General features: G+C 46.2%; 1 protein-coding gene across 1 annotated transcript in view; it reads left to right on the forward strand.

The window, feature by feature from the left end:
* The window catches only part of LOC135562538 (dentin sialophosphoprotein-like), a 91,640-nt gene extending 66,104 nt beyond the window's left edge, over positions 1 to 25,536 (forward strand). The window contains exons 2-6 of the mRNA XM_065005039.1: positions 10,296 to 11,157; positions 11,350 to 11,380; positions 19,894 to 20,739; positions 21,251 to 21,798; positions 25,466 to 25,536. Coding sequence (XP_064861111.1) covers positions 10,296 to 11,157; positions 11,350 to 11,380; positions 19,894 to 20,739; positions 21,251 to 21,798; positions 25,466 to 25,536 — 2,358 coding nt within the window. The remainder of the gene's footprint in view (positions 1 to 10,295; positions 11,158 to 11,349; positions 11,381 to 19,893; positions 20,740 to 21,250; positions 21,799 to 25,465) is intronic.
* Positions 25,537 to 26,184: the final 648 nt, after the last annotated feature.

Genomic DNA, 26,184 nt, shown 5'->3' on the forward strand with positions numbered 1-26,184 from the left:
TTGAAGACCTCTATTCCATACCCACTGGGAACACACTGGTGGAATCAACGTTTGAACCTGTTGAAGACCTCTATTCCATACCCACTGGGAACACACTGGTGGAATCAACGTTTGAACCTGTTGAAGACCTCTATTCCATACCCACTGGGAACACACTGGTGGAATCAACGTTTGAACCTGTTGAAGACCTCTATTCCATACCCACTGGGAACACACTGGTGGAATCAACGTTTGAACCTGTTAAAGACCTCTATTCCATACCCACTGGGAACACACTGGTGGAATCAACGTTTGAACCTGTTGAAGACCTCTATTCCATACCCACTGGGAACACACTGGTGGAATCAACGTTTGAACCTGTTGAAGACCTCTATTCCATACCCACTGGGAACACACTGGTGGAATCAACGTTTGAACCTGTTGAAGACCTCTATTCCATACCCACTGGGAACACACTGGTGGAATCAACGTTTGTTTCCACGTCATTTCAATTCAATTGAACCAACGTGAAATAGACATCTGTGCCCAATGCTCACTTAACCCGGAAGCCAACCGCACCAATGTGTTGGAGGAAACACTGTCCAGCTGGCGACCTGACGTCAGTGTGCATGCTCCCGGCCACCACAAGGAGTCACTAGAGCGCAATGGGACATGGATATCTGCAGGCCAAACCCTTCCCTAACCCGGACGACTCTGGGCCAATTGTACGCCATCTCATGGGTCTCCCGGTCACGGCTGGCTGCGCCACAGCCCGGGATCGAACCCTGGTCTGTAGTGACGCCTCTAGCACTGCGATGCAATACCTCAGACCGCTGCGCCACTCTGGAGACCCCGAATGCTGCATTTCTGTTAATACTCTAATACAAAGGTTCCAGTGTGTAGTCAGGTTCAGGTGAATACTATTGTCACACAGAGAGACACGTTGGTAAAAACCAAAGTGGATCACCAGAATACCTATGAGAATGTATTGTACAGGCCTGTCACTGTGCAGCTCATCTTGCTGGGGTGGGAGGGGGTGGTGTCACTATGGCAGATGTCTATTCTCAATGTTACAGAAATAATACGGAGTGCCACCTGAATTCTTGATATACAATTCTCCAAAGTGTCAGACAGCTAACAGGCTTCAGTAGAGGACTCATAGTCAGCCATATGAGTGTGAACTTGTTCCAGCATACACGCTGTCTGGAAATATTAGAGAAATACTAGCTTAGCAAGCATACGAAGTTGTCTCAACATGGAAGAGAAGTCATTGCCTTTGTGGCGGTGTTATTAAGGGAGCGGGTTTATGACTAGCAGCTTTTCAAGAACTAAAGGAAGAGCTGCACTCACTTTCAATTGTAAAATCTGCAATATAGCTAATGGAATATTGCCTTGTAGTCAGTGTGGGAAAGGACCCACAAGACGAAAGTTGACACAGAGAGAGACAGGGGAGAGAGAGAGGGGAGGGGGAGAGAAAGAGAGAGAGAGTGTTAGAGTGGAGTGGGGGGTTGTTGGAGTAGACCGCAGAGAGAAAAGGAATTGAAAGAGAAAAATAGGAGAGTAAAGGGAGCGAAACAAGAGACAGATGGAGAGTGACAAAAAGTCAATCAAGTGGGCATGTGGAGACTGAGATGTAGAAACATTAGGGATGTTTTACGTCAGAGGGAGAGAATCAGGACCTCGAGAATTAAACGGGGACTCTGCCCAATGTCCCCCTATTCTCTCTTTACTGCCGTCTCCTTCTATTTGTCTCTCTTTGCTGCCTCTTTCTATCCCTCATTCTCTTTCTCTGTTAGTGCGTGTATTGTACAGTATGGTGGCTCAAGTAGCCCAAAGCCTATGGGATGTGTCAACATGCAAACCCATTAAATCATTAGAGCCCATTTATTATTAACTCAGAATAACACACAGCTGAGGATGCAACCTTTTAAATGGAAGTCACAGACAGTGCTGCTCACTCAGCTCTCCTCCCACTCTACCTTCCTGCACCATCAATCGAAGCCGATATGTCATTTTTCACACCCTCCAAAATATGGAATTGACCAAAAACAGTGTCTGTATTGATCAAATAACCTGTGAACACAGGCGGCAACTATGATTTCGTGGATGACACCCTGTCACCCTCCTGAGGGGTTGAAAGTTGTAATTTAAAGGTGTCATCCAAATATGAGTCACAGATGAGATTAGCCTGTGTTCTCTGCACGCCCCCTCCCTCCCTCCCTCCCTCCCTCCCCTAGTGCCTGCCTCCCAGCTTCTCTCCCTTCTCTCTGCTCTCTCTCTCCCTCCTTCTCCCCTTACCTCCCTTCTCCAGTGCCATCCTCCCAGCTATTCTCCCTCTTGCTCCATCCCTCCCTCCGTCTCTGTCTCCCCCTCCCAATCTTTTCTCTGTGTGTTGACCCTGTCCCCTCCCTCGCTCCACGTGTGTGTGACTGTGTGACTTCAGCATTAGAGGAGGGAGGTAGAGAGGAAGCAGAGATGTATAGAGAGGGGATAGAGCTGAGAGGAGGGAGAGATAGGGAGACAGAGAAGAGGGCGAGAGAGAGCAGAGAGGAGGGCGAGAGAGAGAGAGAGAGAGAGCAGAGAGGAGGGAGAGAGAGAGAGAGAGAGAGAGAGGGAGACAGAGAGTTGGGAGAGAGAGAGCAGAGAGGAGAGAGAGAGCATAGAGGAGGGAGAGAGAGAGCAGAGAGGAGGGCGAGAGATAGAGCAGAGAGGAGGGAGAGAGAGAGAGCAGAGAGGAGGGAGAGAGAGAGAGCAGAGAGGAGGGAGAGAGGGAGAGAGGGGAGAGAGAGAGAGCAGAGAGGAGGGAGAGAGAGAGAGAGAGCAGTGAGGTGTCTAGCACTTAAATTGCCTGTTTATTTCCAGTCATCGCATCAATTACACTGTGTGTGTGTGTGTGTGTGTGTGTGTGTGTGTGTGTGTGTTTGTGCGTGCGTGTGTGTTGAAGGGGGTGCCAGTGTGTGGCAGCCCTGAGATCGGCAGCAGAATCTCTCCTCTCAGGGGAGAAGGGGCGTGTCTGTGCTGTGTGACAGGCTGCAGTGATTAGTAGAGCTCAGCGGACAGCATTTATCCAACTCAGCCGAGGGCATGAACAATTTTTGCCTGCAACTCAGCAATTTGTCTCCCACTACACATCATATAGGGACAAATGGGGTTTGTGTATTCATATGTATTCTTATAGGGTTACATGTATGACTGGTAATGATATTTTTCTCATGTACTTAGCTACATATATTTTTATGTAAGAACATGTTGATAGTTTATTGTTGCTACTATAGTATTATTACAGTGTTACTACACAGGTATAAGAGCCAGTAAATGCAAAGGGAATGGTGGATCATCTGACTTACCTCTTGTGACAGAAGGAGATGACAGGAGCTGAACCCATCGTCTGAGAAGGAAGGTGCATTTGGGATTCTTAATGAATACTACTTAATTACTTTGCTGAGTGCAATCATTCAGCACATTGGCAAGTGATGATGCCTGTTATTAGGGAGTGAAAAAGCAGCTGATATGCTAAAGGCCCAGTGCAGTCAAAACATCTTTTCCTGTGTTTTCTATACACACTATGAGGTTGGAATAATGAGGATAATTCACTTTTAGTGTGAGAGCTGTTTCAAAAGACTGCATGAAATTTCAGCCTGTTTTGGTGGGAGGGATTTTTGACCGTGCTGGTGACATCATCAACCGGTAAATGAGTTAATAGACCAAGAAAGAGAGTTCCAAACCTTTGCCAATAACGGCTAGTTTTCAGTTTCCCCCTCCCCATTCAGACCCCTCCCAAACAGTCCTAGCAAAATTCTTGTTTGAGAAATGTCTCTTTGTAAAGAAGCTAGGATTTGACAGCATTGTGTTTGAACCCTGTCTTGAAAACGTCAAAACAAGCAGTGCTTTTAATCAACTAGTGAATAGCCAATCATAGACAGAAATAGTCTTCAGAAACAGCTCTGTCCTGTAAGATAGAGGAAACATGCTCATTAGATTAGAATAACTTGTCCTAGTGCCAACTTGATCGTTTATTGATCACATGCTTGGAGCAAAGCAATCAAACGCTGATTCTTTTAGTAGGGGGATGGTCTCTTCAACCACAAATCTTACTGGTTGGCTTACCTCTGTGTCACAGGAGGTTGGTGGCACCTTAATTAGGGAGGACGGGATTGTGATAATAGCTGGTGCGGAATAGGTGGAATGGTATCAAATACATCAGACGTGATTTCCATGTTTTTGATGCCATTCCATTCGCTCCATTCCAGCCATTATTATGAGCCGTCCTCCCCTCAGCAGCCTCCACTGCTCTCTGTGTACAGTATATTAGCTCGTGGTACATGGATGGTGTGTGTGTGTGCGTGTGTGTGTGTGACAGGTTTATTGACCTGTCTTCGTCCCCCAGGGATGCACACACAGCTCTTTTATGACCAGTGAAATAATGAATCATCTGATAATGAACCTGAGACTGTTAATTAGAGCTCCATCACAAGGAGGAACGTTTAAACAGCTCCCCCTCTATCACCCCCTCCGTTTCTCTACTCTTCTATCAATCTCTCCATTCTCACATCCTTTAGAACATGGCCTGTCTTTCCTTCTTGACCCTCAAAACCCACACCCTCATCATTCCTTGTCCCTCTATTTTCACTCCCTCTTTCTCCTCTCTTCCTCCTCCTCTATCCTCCCTCCTGTCTTTACATGAGTCTCACTGGCTAATCCACTTGGCTCAGTTCGCACCAATATCTGTGTTTCCGACAAAGACTGCTCTCCTGCCGCTATCTCATCACTTAATATTTCTCCCACCTCTTTCGCTCCTCACATCTCTCCCGCAACCACTCTCTCCTTCCCCCCCTCTCTTCTCTCCTCTACCTGAATTAGGGACGTCAAAGAGCATCCAGTTGAACGTTTAGAGAGGCGACTGATCGGAGAGGGGAATAGAGGATGGAACCGTCTGAAGGGCTGAAAATGGTACCGGGGCTGCAGACAGAGCAGGGGGATGGAAATATCATTTTATGGAGAGAAATCCACAGATGAGGAGAAAGGGAGTCAGCGATAATGATTCTGAATTAGTTTAGAGAGAGGTGGAGAGGGCGGGAGACAGAGAATGAGAGAGGGTAAAATGAGATGTACTGCATATGTACTGCATATGGATCTCTTAATTAACTGTGTTAAAAGCTTTCTTATTAGGACTGATGCTCTACAGTGGTGGGAGGAAGAGAAAACACTCTCCTTCAGCTGCACATTCAGCCCAGCCTCACAGACACAGAGAAAAGGGGAGAGACAGGGAATCAGAAGGAAATGTTGTCTTTAGCAGGAAAGAAGAAAAGTCTGAGGCCATCTTGTAATGTCAGTTCATCTAACTTAGTTTATCACTTTTGCTCTGTATTTATCCTTTTTTAAATCCCCCACTCCACTCCCCTCTCTCTCTCTCTCTCTCTCTCTATCTCTCTCTCTCTCTCTCTCTCTCTCTCGCTCGCTCGCTCTCTCTCCTCCCCCTCATCCCTCTCTCTCTCTCTCGCTCTCTCTCTCTCCCTCTCCCTCTCCCTCTCCTCTCTCTCTCTCTCTCTCTCTCTCTCTCTCCCTCTCTCTCTCTCTCTCTCTCCCTCATCCCTCTCCCCTCTCTCTCTCTCTCTCTCTCTCTCTCTCTCTCTCTCTCTCTCTCTCCTCCCTCCTCCTCCCTCCCTCCCTCCCTCCCTCCCTCCCTCCCTCCCTCCCTCCCTCCCTCCCTCCCTCCCTCCCTCCCCTCTCCTCCTCCCTCCCTCCCTCCTCCCTCCCCCTCCCTCCCTCCCTCCCTCCCTCCCTCCCTCCCTCCCTCCCTCCCTCTCCCTCTCCCTCTCCCTCTCCCTCTCCCTCTCCCTCTCTCGTACTCCACTGCCAGTGAATAGATGTAATGTGTAACACAGTGTTAAAAGTCCAGTCACATCGCAGCGTGTCTGTGTGTGAGAGTATTGTCTGTGTGTGAGAGTATTGTCTGTGTGTCCAATAATTTCAGGTTACTGCGCCTCCTCTGTCTCCAGTCATTGATTCATATTAAATCAGAGTGACTAATAAACGGACACACACACACACACACACACACACACACACACGCACACAAATCGACGCACACTGTATTGTATTGTCAATTTATGTACTCGACACATAAAGGATTTTACTCTTCTGTAATACCCCTTGGGAATAATATAGGCAGGAAGGAGAGAGGGGAAGAGAAAGGCAGACAGAAGGGAAGAGAGGGCTGTGATGCTTCAATTAAGCAATAAGGCCCGAGGGGGTGTGGTTTATAGCCAACATACCACGGCTAAGGGCTGTTCTTAGGCACAACGCAACGTGGTATATTGGCCATATACCACAAACCCCTGAGGTGCCTTACTGCTATTATAAACGTAATTAGAGCAGTAAAAATAAATGTTTTGTCATACCTGTATACCCCGAATGTCAGCCAATCAGCATTCGGGGCTGGAACTACCCAGTTTATAATGGAATTTTAATAATAGAATAAGCTATTAAACACTGAGTAATAAAACCGGCACATCTTCACATTTTACTGCTGACAGTTGACGACTAACTGTCTCTGGGTGGCTGTTCTGCATACAGTACCCACACATCACCCACACATCATCCACACATCACCCACACATCATCCACACATCACCCACACATCATCCACATCCTTCAAACCATATAGAGAGAGTTGGGCCAATGAGGTTTCTGTCTGAATGTTTCGAGAGAGCCCCTTTCTCCTCCATCACGGTTGCGAAGTGATAATTGACACTTCTGCGTTGTGCTGTTTATTTCTGGTAGTTTCCAAAACCTATGATGATGTCCAGTGAAAGCGGATATGCAATTTGTTGACACCACCACACAGTACAGACTTGGATACACATTCTCCCCGATGCCAATGAATGAATAATCTGTTCAATTCGCTGCTCTGTTTGTTTGTTTACAGCGGCTCCTTTACGGTGATTTATTTGGACACTAGACGACTGATAGTGTCCGCTGTGTTGAAATCTTCCTCAGCATTGTACAAAATATTTTGGAAGCAATAGAAATGCATTTATTATTCTACTTTCATTTTTGGTCACATTTACTATAGAACAGATATCTTTAATGCCTACTTTGAAATTATATTATGTGAGCTAAACATCAAAAAAACAGATGAAAAAATATAGAACAACATGTCCCTTAAACTGTATATTTTTGTGTTTTAAATTATATGTGAGCTAAACATTTTTTTTAAAAACAGGAAAAAATATAGAACAACATTTCCCTGAAAGTCTCATTTTTTGAGATGACTAATGTTACTGTCCCCACTACAAACTGTAACATGTAATTTTATGCTTGAAACATTTAATTGAAGTACTGTAGAATTCCATTCATTCCTATGGAGGACTGCTCCTACTAGGGTGGGCCAATATGGCCGATCGGTGGCTTCAAAGACTCAATAGCCAATACATAGCATCAGCAATCCAGGGTTTATATACATCATTGGTCCTTTCATAGGGAACTGTCAGAGGTGCTTTCATATTGTAACATTACAAACATTTTGATAATAGAGGCTCTAACATGGCAGCCATTCTAACACCTGGCTGAGCTCTCTACACTCTTAGAAAAAAGGGCTCTGAAAGGGTTCTTCGGCTGCCCCATAGGAGAAGCCTTTTGGGTTCCTGATAGAACCCTGTGTGGAAAGAGTTCTACCTGGAATCCAAAAGAGTTCTACCTGGAACCTAAAAGAGTTCTACCTGGAACCAAAAGAGTTCTACATGGAACCAAAAAGGGTTCTTCAACGGATTGTCGTGTTGGGACAGCTAATGAATCCTTTTAGGTTCTAGATAGCACCTTTTTTTCTAAGAGTGTATATATACAGTATATGACTCTGGACTGACTAATTCAGACAATCACAACATTATCACATTCACATGAATTCACAATCACATACTGTACACAAGATGCAGAAGCCCCACATATAAAACATATGTAAGCATTCACAGCATCTCCATCACACATTTAGAGCACATATACTCAACAAATATCAAAGCAATCTTCCACAAAATCACATTGATAATCCCCCTTCACACACAGCCAGACGTGTTAAGGATTGTGTTTGAGCAGCGTTGGGTTCTCCTCAGAATTGACCAGTGCCCCTTCCCTGTCCCTGGTTGACCTCAGTCTCCAATTAGGTGAACCATTGCTCAAGCTGACAGCAATTCCTGCCTCCAGCTTATTCTCCAATGAGTTCATGACCCCCTCCTCTCTTCCCTGTCATCTCCCTTTCCCTTTCCTGCTCCCTCTCTCTCCCTCTCTCTCTCACTCCATCTCTCACTCCCTCTCTCTCTCCCTCTCTCCCTCTCTCTCCATCTGTCACTCCCTCTCTCTCTCTCTCCCTCTGTCACTCCTTCTCTCTCTCTCACTCCACCTCCTTCTCCCTTCCATCCCTCACTAAATGATCAATTGAGAGGCAGAGATGAGGCGGTGGTGTGTGCAGAATAGTTCAACTGCTAGAGCAAGGATCACACACACTCTTGAGTCGTGCACCTAGGCACCCACACACACATACTCACACACACACACACACACACACGCACGCACGCACGCACGCACGCACGCACGCACGCACGCACGCACACACACACACACACACACACACACACACACACACACACACACACACTCACATATTCACATACACCCTCACAGCTATAGCCCTACATAAATGCAGTTTTATTCACACACAAATATGTGAATGTCGTTCAAGTCTCTTTCATGCTTCCCACTACTTAGAAAGGGTGTTATCACAGGTGTTTCTCACACATCATTGCAGTCCAATGTGAGACATGGGTCTGCATTCTGAATACATTTAAATGCTAATTCTCCAATGTGCACATCGTTTCCCGCTCGACATGACCCATTACCCATAGGAGCGTTGGCTAAATGCTGTTCACCGTATTAAAAGGTGCATAAAGGGCATTTACGTGCATTTACTTTACTAAATCTCTGAATTATAAAGGACCAAACCTATGTGAAAAGATTGAAATAGTTCTTTTATCAAGACTGTTTCTGCTCTCACACCAATAGCTTCCTCCAGAGCTCCGTGTGGTATTATTACTGAGTGTTATAACCGACACCTGGAAGGGTTCACACTGTAAGTACAACCAATGATCAATGAATGGAGGGATAGATGGTCAAATGATTCTCTAGCATTTATTCCGATTAATGCAGTATCTTATTGCGCTTTTCACCATTCATTAATCACCGTAACACGTCATTTTGTCACAATACAAATTCTAACCTGTGACCCCTTCTCAAGTTCTAGCAGCATTTTGACCATGATTGGATGACATTGTTTTCATTCTAAATGTATGATGTATTTATAGTATATTCATTTTAATTTTAATTTTTGATCAATATTTTTTATTTTTGCCTATGTAGAGCCTTGAGATAAGACTGTAATGAAAAGCGCTATATAAATGAAATGTATTTTTATTTTATACTAGGATTGTACTTTATTATTAGTACAGTGCTCACACATGCCTGTGTCTGTTTCCTTCACAGACTGTCAGACACTGACGCTTCCGCATAGTGCCAAACCACAGGTGTGACTGGAGAGAGATTTCAGCCACTCTGATCAGCACAGAGAGGGAGCTGTCTCTACTGATGTCAGAACAAGACGACCTAAAATAAACTTTCACTAAAGTTTCAAGAACGCTACCCTCATACAAGCAAGGCTGAAGATATCAAGTCTTTGAAGTAGACTGAGTATCATGTCTTGTGATTGGCCTCAGTTTGTTTTTACAATATCAAGTCCAATGGTTGACACGGCCAGGGTTTAATGCTCCCAATGCTGTTAATTCAAGAACACATTTCTGTCTTCGTAGAAGATTAAAGTACTTGGTGGGATTCATTTTTGGTAAAGGAACTGAGGTATAGAATGGGGCAACAGGATCTTACCCGAGGCTAAACCCTGATATAGCAACCCACTTCTTCTCTTTTTAGATCAGTCAAAAATAAATATAAGTCTCCTAAATATATTCCAGCCCCTTCCGCCCAGCTTTGAGAGGGAAATGGACAAGATGATGTGGACTCAGCTGAGAATGTGGAGTCTCAGTTCCGATCTGGATATGGCTTTGAGATCAGACATTCCGGGAATCAACGCGAGGGCTCTACTGGGATAGAGTATACCCTGGTACTCACACAGCCAGCAGCATTTACTCAGTGATTTTTTTAATGGGAAAATTCAAGCCCACACCAAGGCCTAAGGCAAGTGTACAGTAGGGCTGCCTGCTAGTGTGGTGGTCTGAATCCTTGAGGTGAACTGTTCTTTTCATCCACTGCACCAGGACCCACACGCTCCAGAACCCACACGCTCCAGAACCCACACGCTCCAGGACCCACACGCTCCAGAACCCACACGCTCCAGAACCCACACGCTCCAGAACCCACACGCTCCAGAACCCACATGCTCCAGAACCCACACGCTGCAGGACCCACACGCTACAGGACCTACACTTTCCAGGACCCACACACTGCAGGAGCCACACGCTCCAGAACCCACACGCTCCAGGACCCACACGCTGCAGGACCCACACGCTCCAGGACCCACACGCTGCAGGACCCACACGCTCCAGGACCCACACGCTGCAGGACCCACACGCTCCAGGACCTACACTTTCCAGGACCCACACACACCAGAACCCACACGCTCCAGGACCCACACGCTCCAGGACCTACACTTTCCAGGACCCACACACACCAGAACCCACACGCTCCAGGACCTACACTTTCCAGGACCCACACGCTCCAGGACCTACACTTTCCAGGACCCACACGCTGCAGGACCCACACGCTCCAGGACCTACTCTTTCCAGGACCCACACTCTGCAGGATCCACACGCTCCAGGACCCACACGCTGCAGGACCCACACACTCCAGGACCCACACGCTTCAGGACCTACATTTTCCAGGACCCACACTCTGCAGGACCCACATGCTCCAGGACCCACACGCTGCAGGACCCACACGCTGCAGGACCCACACGCTCCAGGACCTACACTTTCCAGGACCCACACCCTGCAGGACCCACATGCTGTAGGACCCACACTCTGCAGGACCCACACTCTGCAGGACCCACATGCTGCAGGACCCACACGTTCCAGAGGAGACAGACTCACAGCTTCAGATCTGTATCTTTTACAACACAAGGTTTGTTTTTATTCACATTCACAAAATCTTCCTGTAGTCGGCTAACAGAAGGATGAATTGTGTTGTGATTTCCTCATTGGTGCGATAACAATTTGTATACAGGACTGTACGAGATTCTGAAGGTTATTATCCAGCGTTTGTTTACTGGGAGGGTTTGTCATAGGGAGGGTTTCCATGTTCTTACTCTTTTAGGTTTTCATCAGCTGAAGGAGAAAGAGATTGTGTAAGAAGGGATTAAAGAATCACTGCTGTAGACCAGAGAGAGAGAGAGAGAGAGAATGAGAAAAAGTGAGAGAGAAAAAGAGAGCGAGGAAGGGAGGAGCGAGTAGTGCACTGCTCACAGACCAAAAGATGCAGAGAAATATGCAGAGAGAGGAAGAGAGACAGATGACATGGACGAATCAAAGGAAGAGGGGAAGGAGAGACTTACTAAGAAGACTAAGAGAGAAGGAAAGATTATGAAATGTTTTGAAATAAATAAATACATGTAAGTGTAGGGAGAGAAAGCAGAGTGAATAGCAAGCTTAAGGGAAAGGGAAGAGGATGGAGGGGGAAGAGAGAGAGGTTGTGAAACAGGGAAGCAACAGAGGGAGTGGAAGGGCTTGTGTATGTGTGTGTGAGGGAGTGAGAGTGAGAGAGAGAGAGAGAGAGAGAGAGAGAGAGAGAGAGAGAGAGAGAGAGAGGTTGTGAAACAGGGAAGCAACAGAGGGAGTGGAAGGGCTTGTGTATGTGTGTGTGTGGGAGAGGGAGTGAGAGAGAGAGAGAGAGAGAGAGGGGAGAAATTGTGACTCAATCAGCTGCCTCATTGTTCACGCAGGACAAGTGCAGGAGAGGAGAGGAGAGTGTGACAAGGAAGGGAGGCCGAGAGGCAGGAAGAGAAAAAAGAGAGAGGGCGTCTTCAATTTGAAGTGATACACAAAGCTAACTCATTATATTGCACACTATATTGCCTGAATACAAATTCAGTCCTCCCCACACTTACATAAACAAAGGCAAATATAAACGTGCATGCAGGTGGAGAGGTCATTTCCTGTGCTATTTGTATTAATTTGTTTGCTTATTAGGATCCGCATTAGCTTTTGCAGAAGCAGCAGCTACTCTTCCTAAGGTCCACAAAAAAACCAAAACATGACAAGCAACAAACCACTGATAGACAAGGACAGTCACACACATGTAAAATACAACAATACACAAACAATAACAGCAACAAAAAGAAAAGCCTATTGTATCTCTAAACTGTGATACCAGCCAGGGTATGTGACGATGTGCACATAATTCCAACAGAGAGAGGAGGGAGGGAGTGTGAGCAGGAGGAGTGGGTGGCTTATGGTCTCAACAGATGATACAGGCTGGCTCTGCCTCGCCTCGCGTCTGCATGTCCATTTCAACTTCACTCCCAACCACCACCATGCTCTAACTGAGAAGCAAGAACAGAGTGACAGTAGGAAAAAACTATTCCAAGTACACTAATCCATTTAAAATATATACAGTGCCTTGCGAAAGTATTCGGCCCCATTGAACTTTGCGACCTTTTCCACATCCAGGCTTCAAACATAAAGATATAAAACTGTATTTTTTTGTGAAGAATCAACAACAAGTGGGACACAATCATGAAGTGGAACGACATTTATTGGATATTTCAAACTTTTTTAACAAATCAAAAACTGAAAAATTGGGCGTGCAAAATTATTCAGCCCCTTTACTTTCAGTGCAGCAAACTCTCTCCAGAAGTTCAGTGGGGATCTCTGAATGATCCAATGTTGACCTAAATGACTAATGATGATAAATACAATCCACGTGTGTGTAATCAAGTCTCCGTATAAATGCACCTGCACTGTGATAGTCTCAGAGGTCCGTTAAAAGCGCAGAGAGCATCATGAAGAACAAGGAACACACCAGGCAGGTCCGAGATACTGTTGTGAAGAAGTTTAAAGCCGGATATGGATACAAAAAGATTTCCCAAGCTTTAAACATCCCAAGGAGCACTGTGCAAGCGATAATATTGAAATGGAAGGAGTATCAGACCACTGCAAATCTACCAAGACCTGGCCGTCCCTCTAAACTTTCAGCTCATACAAGGAGAAGACTGATCAGAGATGCAGCCAAGAGGCCCATGATCACTCTGGATGAACTGCAGAGATCTACAGCTGAGGTGGGAGACTCTGTCCATAGGACAACAATCAGTCGTATATTGCACAAATCTGGCCTTTATGGAAGAGTGGCAAGAAGAAAGCCATTTCTTAAAGATATCCATAAAAAGTGTTGTTTAAAGTTTGCCACAAGCCACCTGGGAGACACACCAAACATGTGGAAGAAGGTGCTCTGGTCAGATGAAACCAAAATTGAACTTTTTGGCAACAATGCAAAACGTTATCTTTGGCGTAAAAGCAACACAGCTCATCACCCTGAACACACCATCCCCACTGTCAAACATGGTGGTGGCAGCATCATGGTTTGGGCCTGCTTTTCTTCAGCAGGGACAGGGAAGATGGTTAAAATTGATGGGAAGATGGATGGAGCCAAATACAGGACCATTCTGGAAGAAAACCTGATGGAGTCTGCAAAAGACCTGAGACTGGGACGGAGATTTGTCTTCCAACAAGACAATGATCCAAAACATAAAGCAAAATCTACAATGGAATGGTTCAAAAATAAACATATCCAGGTGTTAGAATGGTCAAGTCAAAGTCCAGACCTGAATCCAATCGAGAATCTGTGGAAAGAACTGAAAACTGCTGTTCACAAATGCTCTCCATCCAACCTCACTGAGCTCGAGCTGTTTTGCAAGGAGGAATGGGAAAACATTTCAGTCTCTCGATGTGCAAAACTGATAGAGACATACCCCAAGCGACTTACAGCTGTAATCGCAGCAAAAGGTGGCGCTACAAAGTAGCCGCAGCCACCCTAATCTGGTGGTCCCAGCGCGCACGACCCACGTGGAGTTCCAGGTCTCCGGTAGCCTCTGGAACTGCCGATCTGCGGCCAACAAGGCAGAGTTCATCTCAGCCTATGTCTCCCTCCAGTCCCTCGACTTCTTGGCTCTGACGGAAACATGGATCACCACAGACAACACCGCTACTCCTACTGCTCTCTCTTCGTCCGCCCACGTGCTCTCGCACACCCCGAGAGCTTCTGGTCAGCGGGGTGGTGGCACCGGGATCCTCATCTCTCCCAAGTGGTCATTCTCTCTTTCTCCCCTTACCCATCTGTCTATCGCCTCCTTTGAATTCCATGCTGTCACAGTTACCAGCCCTTTCAAGCTTAACATCCTTATCATTTATCGCCCTCCAGGTTCCCTCGGAGAGTTCATCAATGAGCTTGATGCCTTGATAAGCTCCTTTCCTGAGGACGGCTCACCTCTCACAGTTCTGGGCGACTTTAACCTCCCCACGTCTACCTTTGACTCATTCCTCTCTGCCTCCTTCTTTCCACTCCTCTCCTCTTTTGACCTCACCCTCTCACCTTCCCCCTACTCACAAGGCAGGCAATACGCTCGACCTCATCTTTACTAGATGCTGTTCCTCCACTAACCTCATTGCAACTCCCCTCCAAGTCTCCGACCACTACCTTGTATCCTTTTCCCTCTCATCCAACACTTCCCACACTGCCCCTACTCGGATGGTATCGCGCCGTCCCAACCTTCGCTCTCTCTCCCCCGCTACTCTCTTCTCTTCCATCCTATCATCTCTTCCCTCTGCTCAAACCTTCTCCAACCTATCTCCTGATTCTGCCTCCTCAACCCTCCTCTCCTCCCTTTCTGCATCCTTTGACTATCTATGTCCCCTATCCTCCAGGCCGGCTCGGTCCTCCCCTCCCGCTCCGTGGCTCGACGACTCATTGCGAGCTCACAGAACAGGGCTCCGGGCAGCCGAGCGGAAATGGAGGAAAACTCGCCTCCCTGCAGACCTGGCATCCTTTCACTCCCTCCTCTCTACATTTTCCTCCTCTGTCTCTGCTGCTAAAGCCACTTTCTACCACTCTAAATTCCAAGCATCTGCCTCTAACCCTAGGAAGCTCTTTGCCACCTTCTCCTCCCTCTTGAATCCTCCTCCCCCTCCCCCTCCTCCCTCTCTGCAGATGACTTCGTCAACCATTTTGAAAAGAAGGTCGCGACATCCGATCCTCGTTTGCTAAGTCAAACGACACCGCTGGTTCTGCTCACACTGCCCTACCCTGTGCTCTGACCTCTTTCTCCCCTCTCTCTCCAGATGACATCTCGCGTCTTGTGACGGCCGGCCGCCCAACAACCTGCCCGCTTGACCCTATCCCCTCCTCTCTTCTCCAGACCATCTCCGGTGACCTTCTCCTTACCTCACCTCGCTCATCAACTCATCCCTGACCGCTGGCTACGTCCCTCCCGTCTTCAAGAGAGCGAGAGTTGCACCCCTTCTGAAAAAACCTACACTCGATCCCTCCGATGTCAACAACTACAGACCAGTATCCCTTCTTTCTTTTCTCTCCAAAACTCTTGAACGTGCCGTCCTTGGCCAGCTCTCCCGCTATCTCTCTCAGAATGACCTTCTTGATCCAAATCAGTCAGGTTTCAAGACTAGTCATTCAACTGAGACTGCTCTTCTCTGTATCACGGAGGCGCTCTCCCGCACTGCTAAAGCTAACTCTCTCTCCTCTGCTCTCATCCTTCTAGACCTATCGGCTGCCTTCGATACTGTGAACCATCAGATCCTCCTCTCCACCCTCTCCGAGTTGGGCATCTCGGCGCGGCCCACGCTTTGATTGCGTCCTACCTGACAGGTCGCTCCTACCAGGTGGCGTGGCGAGAATCCGTCTCCTCACCACGTGCTCTCACCACTGGTGTCCCCCAGGGCTCTGTTCTAGGCCCTCTCCTATTCTCGCTATACACCAAGTCACTTGGCTCTGTCATAACCTCACATGGTCTCTCCTATCATTGCTATGCAGACGACACACAATTAATCTTCTCCTTTCCCCCTTCTGACGACCAGGTGGCGAATCGCATCTCTGCATGTCTGGCAGACATATCAGTGTGGATGACGGATCATCACCTCAAGCTGAACCTCGGCAAGACGGAGCTGCTCTTCCTCCCGGGAAGGACTGCCCGTTCCATGATCTCGCCATCACGGTTGACAACTCCATTGTGTCCTCGTCCCAGAGCGCTAAGAACCTTGGCGTGATCCTGGACAACACCCTGTCGTTCTCAAATAACATCAAGGCGGTGGCCCGTTCCTGTAGGTTCATGCTCTACAACATCCGCAGAGTACGACCCTGCCTCACACAGGAAGCGGCGCAGGTCCTAATCCAGGCACTTGTCATCTCCGTCTGGATTACTGCAACTCGCTGTTGGCTGGGCTCCCTGCCTGTGCCATTAAACCCCTACAACTCATCCAGAACGCCGCAGCCCGTCTGGTGTTCAACCTTCCCAAGTTCTCTCACGTCACCCCGCTCCTCCGCTCTCTCCACTGGCTTCCAGTTGAAGCTCGCATCCGCTACAAGACCATGGTGCTTGCCTACGGAGCTGTGAGGGGAACGGCACCTCACTACCTCCAGGCTCTGATCAGGCCCTACACCCAAACAAGGGCACTGCGTTCATCCACCTCTGGCCTGCTCGCCTCCCTACCACTGAGGAAGTACAGTTCCCGCTCAGCCCAGTCAAAACTGTTCGCTGCTCTGGCCCCCCAATGGTGGAACAAACTCCCTCACGACGCCAGGACAGCGGAGTCAATCACCACCTTCCGGAGACACCTGAAACCCCACCTCTTTAAGGAATACCTAGGATAGGATAAAGTAATCCTTTCTCCCCCCCCCCTTAAAAGACCTAGATGCACTATTGTAAAGTGGCTGTTCCACTGGATGTCATAAGGTGAAAGCACCAATTTGTAAGTCGCTCTGGATAAGAGCGTCTGCTAAATGACTTAAATGTAAATGTAAATGTAATTAACTTAAGGGGGCTGAATAATTTTGCACGCCCAATTTTTCAGTTTTTGATTTGTTAAAAAAGTTTGAAATATCCAATAAATGTCGTTCCACTTCATGATTGTGTCCCACTTGTTGTTGATTCTTCACAAAAAAATACAGTTTTATATCTTTGTGTTTGAAGCCTGAAATGTGGCAAAAGGTCGCAAAGTTCAAGGGGGCCGAATACTTTCGCAAGGCACTGTATGCTGCCACATCCAACAATTACCCAGTGCTAGCTAAACAAACCTTGTCTTCAATTCTAAATTGTGGATTTTTATTTATTAATGGGTATTCTCTGCTTTTAATTTATACTTTAGTTCAACTGGATGTGTTGTAGGGGCCAACTCAACTTATAAAAATTGTACTCCCGTATTTCCTGAACCATTTTGATGTAATATCAACATGGCTAGTTATAGGGTAAATAGAAGTGATTGAGATGGAAATATTGTTATAGAAATGGAGCAAGAAAGAAAGGGAATTTAAAGTGTTTTAAGTCTAGAGTCTTTCCTGTATTTGCCAAGTAACATAACTGTATAAAAAAGGTTAATGCATGTATATTGAGTTTTCAAAAAATCATGTGTGTGCAGTATTGCCTTGCAAGCTAGTCGATTCTATAGCAGGCTGTGTGAATCCACTACAGTACCGATAGACTGACTGGGAAATGCAATAACAGGGAGAGTGAAATGCCAACATGGCAAAGCTTCCATGATGATGTAGCACCTCTTCCATGATGACGTAGCACCTCTTCCATGATGATGTAGCACCTCTTCCATGATGATGTAGCACCTCTTCCATGATGATGTAGCACCCCTTTCATGATGATGTAGCACCTCTTTCATGATGATGTAGCACCTCTTCCATGATGATGTAGCACCTCTTCCATAATGATGTAGCACCTCTTCCATGATGATGTAGCACCTCTTCCATGATGATGTGGCTGAAATCATCAGACCCAGAAATCACACGCCCCATTTTCACGTTCATATATTCCTATTTTATATAATTTGATGTATCTGGTAATCGTCTCCTCTTATGTGGCAGAGTGGCACTCCATTCCATGCAACAGCATTTTGCTGCAGGGGGCCACGACTCCTCTGTTAATGCTTAGAGGATTTACTTTTAATCTGGGATTCCTGTGGAAGAGACACGGAGCCAAATTAATTCATATGGCAGCAGCAGCAGTAGTAACAGCAGCAGCAGCAACAGTAGTGACAGCAGCAGCAGCAAGAGTAGTGACAGCAGCAGCAGCAAGAGTAGTAACAGCAGCAGCAGCAAGAGTAGTAACAGCAACAGTAGTAACAGCAGCAGCAGCAGCAAGAGTAGTAACAGCAGCAGCAGCAAGAGTAGTAACAGCAGCAGCGACAGTAGTAACAGCAGCAGCAGCAGCAGTAGTAACAGCAGCAGCAGCAAGAGTAGTGACAGCAGCAGCAGCAAGAGTAGTAACAGCAGCAGCAGCAAGAGTAGTAACAGCAACAGTAGTAACAGCAGCAGCAGCAGCAAGAGTAGTAACAGCAGCAGCAGCAAGAGTAGTAACAGCAGCAGCGACAGTAGTAACAGCAGCAGCAGCAACAGTAGTAACAGCAGCAGCAGCAAGAGTAGTAACAGCAGCAGCAGCAAGAGTAGTAACAGCAGCAGCAGCAGTAGTAACAGCAGCAGCAGCAACAGTAGTAACAGCAGCAGCAGCAGCAGTAGTAACAGCAGCAGCAGCAACAGTAGTAACAGCAGCAGCAGCAGCAGTAGTAGTAACAGCAACAGTAGTAACAGCAGCAGCAGCGACAGTAGTAACAGCAGCAGCAAGAGTAGTAACAGCAGCAGCAGCAACAGTAGTAGTAACAGCAACAGTAGTAACAGCAGCAGCAGCGACAGTAGTAACAGCAGCAGCAGCAACAGTAGTAACAGCAGCAGCAGCAACAGTAGTAACAGCAGCAGCAGCAACAGTAGTAACAGCAGCAGCAGCAACAGTAGTAACAGCAGCAACAGTAGTAACAGCAGCGACAGTAGTAACAGCAGCAGCAGCAACAGTAGTAACAGCAGCAGCAGCAACAGCGACAGTAGTAACAGCAGCAGCAGCAACAGTAGTAACAGCAGCAGCAGCAACAGTAGTAACATTTACATTTACATTTAAGTCATTTAGCAGACGCTCTTATCCAGAGCGACTTACAAATTGGTGCATTCACCTTATGACATCCAGTGGAACAGTAGTGCATCTAAATCTTTTAAGGGGGTGGGGGGGTGAGAGGGATTACTTTATCCTATCCTAGGTATTCCTTAAAGAGGTGGGGTTTCAGGTGTCTCCGGAAGGTGGTGATTGACTCCGCTGTCCTGGCGTCGTGAGGGAGTTTGTTCCACCATTGGGGGGCCAGAGCAGCGAACAGTTTTGACTGGGCTGAGTGGGAACTGTACTTCCTCAGTGGTAGGGAGGCGAGCAGGCCAGAGGTGGATGAACGCAGTGCCCTTGTTTGGGTGTAGGGCCTGATCAGAGCCTGGAGGTACTGAGGTGCCGTTCCCCTCACAGCTCCGTAGGCAAGCACCATGGTCTTGTAGCGGATGCGAGCTTCAACTGGAAGCCAGTGGAGAGAGCGGAGGAGCGGGGTGACGTGAGAGAACTTGGGAAGGTTGAACACCAGACGGGCTGCGGCGTTCTGGATGAGTTGTAGGGGTTTAATGGCACAGGCAGGGAGCCCAGCCAACAGCGAGTTGCAGTAATCCAGACGGGAGATGACAAGTGCCTGGATTAGGACCTGCGCCGCTTCCTGTGTGAGGCAGGGTCGTACTCTGCGGATGTTGTAGAGCATGAACCTGTAGTAACAGCAGCAGCAGCAACAGTAGTAACAGCAGCAGCAGCAACAGTAATAACAGAAGCAGCATCGACAGTAGTAACAGCAGCAACAGCAACAGTAGTGACAGCAGCAGCGACAGTAGTAACAGCAGCAACAGTAGTAACAGAAGCAGCAGCAACAGTAGTAACAGCAGCAGCAGCGACAATAGTAACAGCAGCAACAGTAGTAACAGAAGCAGCAGCGACAGTAGTAACAGCAGCAGCAGTGACAATAGTAACAGCAGCAACAGTAGTAACAGCAGCAACAGCAACAGTAGTGACAGCAGCAGCGACAGTAGTAACAGCAGCAACAGTAGTAACAGAAGCAGCAGCAACAGTAGTAACAGCAGCAGCAGCGACAATAGTAACAGCAGCAACAGTAGTAACAGCAGCAGCAGCAACAGTAGTAACAGCAGCAGCAGCAACAGTAGTAACAGCAGCAGCAGCAACAGTAGTAACAGCAGCAGCAGCGACAGTAGTAACAGCAGCAGCAACAGCGGCAACAGTAGTAACAGCAGCAGCGACAGTAGTTTCAGTAGTAACAGCAACAGTAGTAGCAGCAGCAGTGATAGTAGTAACAGCAGCAGCAACAGTAATAACAGAAGCAACAGCGACAGTAGTAACAGCAGCAGCGACAGTAGTAACAGCAGCAGCAACAGTAGTAACAGCAGCAGCAACATTAGTAACAGTAGCAGCAGCAACAGTAGTAACAGTAGTAACAGCAACAGTAGTAACAGTAGTAACAGCAACAGTAGTAACAGCAGCAGCAGCGACAGTAGTAGCAGCAGCAACAGTAGTAACAGCAGCAGCAGTAGTAACTGTAGCAGCAGCAGCAGAATCAGTAGCAGCAGCAACAGTAGTCCAGCAGCGACAGTAGTAACAGTAGTAACAGCAACAGTAGTAACAGCAGCAGCAGCGACAGTAACAACAGCAGCAGCAGCAACAGTAATAACAACAGCAGCAGCAGCAACAGTAGTAACAGCAGCAGCAGCGACAGTAACAACAGCAGCAGCAGCAACAGTAATAACAACAGCAGCAGCAGCAACAGTAGTAACAGCAGCTGCAACAGGAATAGTAGCAGCAGCAGCAACAGTAGTAACAGCAGCTGCAACAGGAATAGTAACAGCAGCAGCAACAGTAGTACAGCAGCAGCGACAGTAGTAACAGCAGCAGAAACAGTAGTAACAGCAGCAGCAGCGACAGTAGTAACAGCAGCAGCAGCAACAGTAGTAACAGCAGCAGCAACAGTAGTAACAGCAGCAGCAACAGTAGTAACAGCAGCAGCAACATTAGTAACAGTAGCAGCAGCAACAGGAATAGTAGCAGCAAGCAGCAACAGTATTACAGCAGCAGTGACAGTAGTAACAGCAGCAGCAGCAACAGTAATAACAGCAGCAGCAGCAACAGTAGTGACAGCAGCAGCAGCAACAGTAGTAACAGCAATAACAGCAGCAGCAGCAACAGTAGTGACAGCAGCAGCAGCGACAGTAGTAACAGCAGCAGCGACAGTAGTAACAGCAGCAGCAACATTAGTGACAGCAGCAGCAGCAACAGTAATAACAGCAGCAGCATCAACAGTAGTAACAGCAGCAGCAACAGTAATAACAGCAGCAGCAGCAGTAATAACAGCAGCAGCAGCAACAGTAGTGACAGCAGCAGCAGCAACAGTAGTGACAGCAGCAGCAGCAACAGTAGTGACAGCAGCAGCAGCAACAGTAGTAACAGCAGCAGCAGCAACAGTAGTAACAGCAGCAGCAACAGTAGTGACAGCAGCAGCAACAGTAGTAACAGCAGCAGCAACAGTAGTAACAGCAGCAGCAGCAACAGTAGTGACAGCAGCAGCAACATTAGTAACAGCAGCAGCAGCAACAGTAGTGACAGCATCAGCAACAGTAGTGCAGCAGCAGCAGCAACAGTAGTAACAGCAGCAGCAGCAACAGTAGTGACAGCAGCAGCAACAGTAGTGCAGCAGCAGCAGCAGCAACAGTAGTGACAGCAGCAGCAACAACAGTAGTGACAGCAGCAGCAACAGTAGTGCAGCAGCAGCAGCAGCAACAGTAGTGACAGCAGCAGCAACAGTAGTAACAGCAGCAGCAGCAACAGTAGTGACAGCAACAGCAACAGTAGTGCAGCAGCAGCAACAGTAGTGACAGCAGCAGCAACAGTAGTAACAGCAGCAGCAAGAGTAGTGACAGCAGCAGCAACAGTAGTGCAGCAGCAGTAGCAACAGTAGTAACAGCAGCAGCAACATTAGTAACAGTAGCAGCAGCAACAGTAGTAACAGCAGCAGTAGCAACAGTAGTAACAGCAACAGTAGTAACAGCAGCAGTAGCAACAGTAGTAACAGCAGCAGCAACATTAGTAACAGCAGCAGTAGCAACAGTAGTAGCAGCAGCAGTAGCAACAGTAGTAACAGCAGCAGCAACATTAGTAACAGTAGCAGCAGCAACAGTAGTAACAGCAGCAGTAGCAACAGTAGTAACAGCAGCAGTAGCAACAGTAGTAACAGCAGCAGCAACATTAGTAACAGCAGCAGTAGCAACAGTAGTAGCAGCAGCAGTAGCAACAGTAGTAACAGCAGCAGCAACATTAGTAACAGTAGCAGCAGCAACAGTAGTAACAGCAGCAGTAGCAACAGTAGTAGCAGCAGCAGCAGAGTGGGTAGGAAAATGGACTAGCGACAAGACGGATGCTGTCTCAAATCCCAGGAGGAACATGTCATAGTGATGTAGTGCTCATATCAAGGCACTTAACCTCAATGGCTCATGGGTAACCTTCTAATTTAACATTCACGGCTGTTACTGAAACATACACAGAAATCATGTATAGATGTCCCTCGGAGATTTGAGTTAAAGTTTACATTATGATGCGTGCATCTCATTTTAGGATATGGCCCTAATGGAGTTTTCAGATTAAATGTACAATATGGTAACAGTACTGTTTGTACGTTACTTTGATTAAAGCATCTGCTCTGAATTTATAGATTGAGTGGATTAGGTAATATGTTAATGTCATTATTGATAAATTGATGATTATTATATTTTAAGCCATTAATAATTAGTTTAATTGTTTTTAATACAATCATGTGTTTTGCAGCATTAGGTTGGTTTGTACCCTACTGGACATTTTGAAGGCAGCTGATTCAGATTTAGTAGCGGTAACATCAGTTCAGAGCTAATGACTTTGAAGAGGCCTAGGGTCTGTTCCAGACAAGCAATGAAGCTCACTGATTGCACTCTGCTGACTCAAGCACAATGGACTGCTTCTAATAGTTTTTCTCTCACAGAAACGACTATATACAGTACTGCCAAAGACACAGTATTTAAACTATTAAAAGTCTTGCAGAATGGTCCAAAAGTGCATTCGAAAAGTATCAGACACCTTGACTTTTTCTACATTTTCCAGCCTTATTCTAAAACGGATATAATTTTTTTTTTTCGTCATCAATCTAGATAATACCCGATAATGACAAAGCGAAAACAAGTTTTTAGAAATGTTTGCACATTCTAACATTTTTTAAACAGAAATACCTTATTTACCTAAGTATTCAGACCCTTTGCTATGAGACTCAAAATTGAGCTCAGGTGCATCCTGTTTCCATCGATCATCCTTGATGTTTCTACAACTTGATTGGAGTCCACCTATGGTAATTGAAATTGTTTGGACATGATTTGGAAAGGCACACACCTGTCTATATAAGGTCCCACAGTTGACAGTGCATATCTGAGCAAAAACCAAGCCATGAGGTCAAAGGAATTGTACGTTGAGCTCCGAGACAGGATTGTGTTGAGGCACAGAACTGGGGAAGGGTACCAAAACATTTCTGCAGCATTGAAGGTCCCCAAGAACACAGTGGCCTCCATCATTCTTAAATGGAAGAAGTTTGGAACCAACAAGACTTTTCCTAGAGTTGGACTGAGCAATCGGGGGAGGACCTTGATCAGGGAGGTGACCAAGAACCCGATAGTCACTCTGACAGAGCTCCAGAGTTCCTCTGTGGAGATGGGAGAACTTTCCATAAGGACAACCATCTCTGCAGCACTCCACCAATCAGGCCTTTATGGTAGAGTGACCAGACGGAAGCCACTCCTCAGTAAAAGGCACATGACAGCCCGCTTGGAGTTTGCCAAAAGGCACCTAAAGACTCTCAGATCATGAGAAACAAGATTTTCTGTTTTGATGAAGCCAAGATTGAACTCTTTGGCCTGAATGCCAAGCGTCACGTCTGGAGGAAACCTGGCACCAATCCTACGGTGAAGCATGGTGGTGGCAGCATCATGCTGTGTGGATGTTTTTCAGAGGCAGGACTGGGAGACTAGTCAAGATCGAGGAAAAGATGAATGGAGCAAAGTACAGAGAGATCCTTGATGAAAACCTGCTCCAGAGTGCTCAGGACCTCAGACTGGAGTGAATCTTCACCTTCCAACAGGACAACGACCCTAAGCACACAGCCAAGACAAGGCAGGAGTGGCTTTGGGACAAGTCTCTGAATGTCCTTGAGTGACCCAGCCAGAGCCCGGACTTGAACCCATCGAACAGAGAAGAGAGCAACGACGCTCCCCATCCAACCTGACAGAGCTTGAGGGGATTTGCAGAGAAGAATGGGAGAAACTCCCCAAATACAGGTGTACCAAGCTTGTAGTGTCATACCCAAGAAGACTGTAGGCTGTCATCGCTGCCAAAGGTGATTCAACAAATTACTGAGTAAAGGGTCTGAATACTTACATACTTACTTGTGGACACACCTACTCCTTCAAGGGTTTTTCTTAATTAAAAAAAAAAATTACATTGTAGAATAATAGTGAAGGCATCAAAACTATGAAATGACACATGGAATCATGTAGTAACCAAAAACGTGTGAAACAAATCAAAATAGATTTTATTTTTGAGATTCTTCAAAGTAGCCACCCTTTGCCTTGATGACAGCATTGCACAATCTTGGCATTCTCTCAACCAGCTTCATGATGTAGTCACCTGGAATGCATTTAAATTAACAGGTGTGCCTTGTTAAAAGTTAATTTGTGGAATTTCTTTACTTCTTAATGCGTTTGAGCCAATCAGTTGTGTTGTGACAAGGTAGGGGTGGTATACAGATAGCCCTATTTGGTTAAAGACCAAGTCCATGGACTGTCGTTTCTCTTTGCTTATTTGAGCTGTTCTTGCCATAATATTATTCTTTATTTGTACATTTCTAATTTAAGCTTTATTTAACTAGGCAAGTCAGTTAAGAACAACTTCTTATTTACAATGATGGCCTAGGAACAGTGGGTTAACTGCCTTGTTTAGGGGCAGAACGACAGATCTTTACCGAATCCCCGAGCTGACAAGGTAAAAATCTGTCGTTCTGCCCCTGAACAAAGCAATTAGCCCACTGTTCCTAGGCCATCATTGTAAATAAGAATTTGTTCTAAACTGACTTGCCTAGTTCAATTAAGGTTAAATTAAAATAAAAAATTATGGCAAGAACAGCTCAAATAAGCAAATAGAAATGACAGTCCATTTTTTCCTTTATACATGAAGGTCAGTCAATACGGAAAATTTCAAGAACTTTGTGTGCAGTCGCAAAAACCGTCAAGCACTATGATGAAACTGGCTCTCATGGGGATCGCCACTTCAGAGTGTTCAAGTAACAGACACATCTCAACATCAACTGTTCAGAAGAGACTGCGTGATTCAGGCCTTCATGATCGAATTGCTGCAAAGAAACCACTACTAAAGCACGCCAATAAGAAGTGGAGACTTGCTTGGGCTAAGAAACACGAGCAATGGATATTAGACCAGTAGAAATCTGTCCTTTCCAGGTGAAGCTGGTTGAGAGAATGCCAAGAGTGTGCAAAGCTGTCATCAAGGCAAAGGGTGGCAACTTTGAAAAAAAGCAAATATCAAATATATTTTGATTTGTTTAACACTTTTTTGTTTACTACATGATTCCAAATGTGTTATTTCATAGTTTTGATGTCTTCACTATTATTCTACAATGTATAAAATAGTTTAAAAAATGAAGAAAAACCCTTGAATGAGTAGGTGTGTCCAAACTTTTGACTGGTACTGTATGTACATGTGATATTTTCGTTTACATTTTTTAAATAAATTTGCTAAATTGTAAAAAAAAAAACTGTTTTTGCTTTGTCATTATGGGGTATTGTGTGTAGATTGATGAGGATTCTTTTTTTTAAATTCATTTTAGAATAAGGCTTTAACATAACAAAATGTAAAAAAAAGTCAAAGGGTCTGAATTCTTTCCAAATGCACTGTACACTGAGATACATACAAATAAT

The sequence above is a fragment of the Oncorhynchus nerka genome, linkage group LG19 (assembly GCF_034236695.1).
Source record: "Oncorhynchus nerka isolate Pitt River linkage group LG19, Oner_Uvic_2.0, whole genome shotgun sequence".
NCBI lineage: Eukaryota > Metazoa > Chordata > Actinopteri > Salmoniformes > Salmonidae > Oncorhynchus > Oncorhynchus nerka.